Genomic DNA, 2,924 nt, shown 5'->3' with positions numbered 1-2,924 from the left:
TCCACTGTTCTAGGCTACTCAATTCTAGGGCGACCAACTCATAGGCCGAACTGAGATAGTGGATCCCACTGCATGACATAATCAGCAATCGAGCTGTAACCCATCCTTTATGTGTGACCTATTCACTGCAACTTCCATTTTCTGGTTAAGGCTTCCAAGAGTATCTGGCCCGTAAGCCGATCAAGGTCTTCATTAGTTATTATCTTAAAATGAAATCGAATGAATTGATCAAAGCTTGGAGCCTTTGAGCAACAGTGGTGGTCACCATCCATGTAATGCTCTCATATTGTGTTACAGAGAGTACATTATCGCGAAACAGCCTCAACTTGATGTTAGTATTAAAATAGTTGCATTTCCAAATTTCATACAAAATTATTTGGTGCTGGTAAGGCGTCAAGTGACATCAAGTTCGATGCGGTCGCCGGTAGAAACAACGCTTCCTAGATATATAAATTGATGCAAATAGGAAGAAGATGATCCGTCAGAGCGAGAAATTGGTTTTGTGGGTGTTTATCTTCAGTCTAACTATGGTTGCCTATCTTTCCATATCTAGAGTAATTTAGCTAAGCTTCATGACACGATGAGAGAGTAGGCAGATGTAATCAGCGTAATGGAGGTGAGTTTGTGGAAAGATTATGTTTCTATAGGTAGTCAAAAAGGTTCGCGTTTTGGCGATCGATCGAATACAAATCTGATCAGTCACTTTGTTGTAAATCCCCTTTATATAATTGTGCATTTGTCCAGTGCCAATCTCAACATAAACATGAATGTCCGAAAAAGTACTGACTCTATTCCCTCCATAAATGCTTACTTTATTGAAAATATAACCGAAGTTTACATGCACATCTAAAAGTACATTTCAATTCTTATATCTAAAGTACAATTGAATTTCGTATATTAAGTTCATTGGAACGAAAATCAAATTGCATTGTAAGTTTAATGCGTGTGGTTTTTTAATTGAAAGTGCACTACTCCTATACAAATGGAAGAATTGTACTTTTATGCATTAGTGCGTTTTTAATGAGGAAGTTGATTGGACAAAACGCGTACTTATGATCGATAGCTAGCCGATGACCGAACAGATGAGATAGTTCATTGACATTCTTCACGTTCTCCAGCCAAGGCAGTATGAAACACGTTATCGATAACAAGAAAAAGTATCAATAACAAGATACACCCCGGCCTGATAGACAGCCTGCTGACGCTGTCGAAAGTCGTCTTGAAAGCGAATGTAGTTGAAGCGGAAATCCAAATTCCGCACACTGCTGCCAAATAATCATAAAGGTGCTAATCTGGTCGGTACAGGAGGATTGAGAGAGGAATGCAGCAGGCTCCCTGTCGATTAGGATGATTTTAGCTAATATCTTCACGACGACAAAATACGTGCAAATATTACTTCCTGAAAAGTTGTCGCATTCAAAATCGACGCCTTTCTTCGGAACCTTAACGATCATCCCCTTTTTCCACTCATTGGGAAAGATCTCAGATTTGTACTATTTAAGGATGAGAATGCAGAGACTGTATTTCTGTACTTTGGCTTGGAATTAGTATACAATACCTTTGAAATGAATTTTTTTCTGAAACTGCCTATCATACATGCCAACACTCTAAAATGCCTCTATTGGAAGAGTATTTTCAATTATAAACGCACTCATTTCATTTTACTGTTTTATTTATACAAAAATCATATTTTCCGTAAGCATAGTCCGGTATGTTATAGAGTTTAACCCCAGTAGCGTCCGTATCCACCCCAACCGCGACCGTATCCGCCCCAGCCGCGACCATATCCACCCCATCCGCCGCCATATCCTCCCCATCCACGTCCCCAACCGCCATATCCTCGTCCCCAGCCACCATATCCTCGACCGTATCCATATCCATAACTTTCAGCTCCTTGAAGGTCCTGATCAGCTCCTTCTTGGACAGGCTGCTCTTGGTCTAGAGCAAAGGCGACGACTAACATGCATGCTAATAAGAAAATTGCCTGTTGGTAACAAAACCCAAAAATTAGTAAATCAGGATACACAAAATTTACCAAAATAGGATACAATATAAAGTTAAATACGAACCTTCAGCATATTGAATGTTTGTGGTGATCCTACTTTAACTTTATCCAGAGACAATTCTGCTTGGAATGATTCTTGGATCATCACTGCCCTGCTTTATATACATCTCATTCGTAAACAAAATGATGAATATTTTGCATATTTTTCAGAAGAACGCACAACGAATGGGTGACCGTCAGTAGGAATAATACGTGCAGTAAATCATGGTAAGTGCGGGGCGTGGTGAGGTTGCACAGCTTCCAAGGGCGGGGGACAGTAAGAAAACAGTAAGAATCCCAAATGACTTAACTCGCCACCAAATTCAGTCGCACAGTGTCGGTTTTGAGATATTACCAGATATTTTTTTACACATGAAGAACGTCTTTTGCTCATCTACGTTAGTAAATTCTGCTCCTAGTGGAATGTACGTACGAGCAACTATGTACCTAATTACGAGTATAGAAAAAAGTTCAGCAAACACACATTGTATGAAATGAAATAGTGCATTTCCAAATATAAGCTTTATTAATTTTTGTCATGAACTTGTAAGTAAATACATTTTGAAAAGTCGAAATAGGAAAATATGTGACATTCATGTATGTTAGCTACTTTGGATATTCCATTAATTATTGCTTATTTTCAAAACAAGTGTGTGGTTTTTGACTTGTGTTACTTCCGATTGTGATTCATTGACATATTTTATGACCTCAACCGGGGCCAGAATTGGATAAACATCAAAAGGGGGAATGCCTTTTATTTAAAGACTATCTACGTTCATTTCTGTGAGATTCAATTAGCAAATTGATTTGTAGTATTTTCGCTGGAAAACTTATCTATTAGTAGTTTTTTCAATGACATGTTGATTGATTATTTTACAGG

The 2,924-nt window shown here is 38.4% G+C and overlaps 1 protein-coding gene across 1 annotated transcript; it reads right to left on the bottom strand.

Moving 5' to 3' along the window:
- Positions 1-1,654: 1,654 nt before the first annotated feature.
- Positions 1,655-2,229, bottom strand: LOC119661094 (neuropeptide-like protein 31). Its single transcript, XM_038070282.1, has 2 exons — positions 2,070-2,229; positions 1,655-1,984 (listed from the first exon to the last, which is right to left on the bottom strand). Exons 1-2 carry the CDS (start codon positions 2,148-2,150, stop codon positions 1,724-1,726), a joined length of 342 nt encoding a protein of 113 aa, XP_037926210.1. The 5' UTR covers positions 2,151-2,229; the 3' UTR covers positions 1,655-1,723.
- Positions 2,230-2,924: the final 695 nt, after the last annotated feature.

Source organism: Hermetia illucens, chromosome 1, assembly GCF_905115235.1.
Source record: "Hermetia illucens chromosome 1, iHerIll2.2.curated.20191125, whole genome shotgun sequence".
Taxonomy (NCBI): domain Eukaryota; kingdom Metazoa; phylum Arthropoda; class Insecta; order Diptera; family Stratiomyidae; genus Hermetia; species Hermetia illucens.
This window is presented reverse-complemented; position numbering and strand designations above follow the sequence as displayed.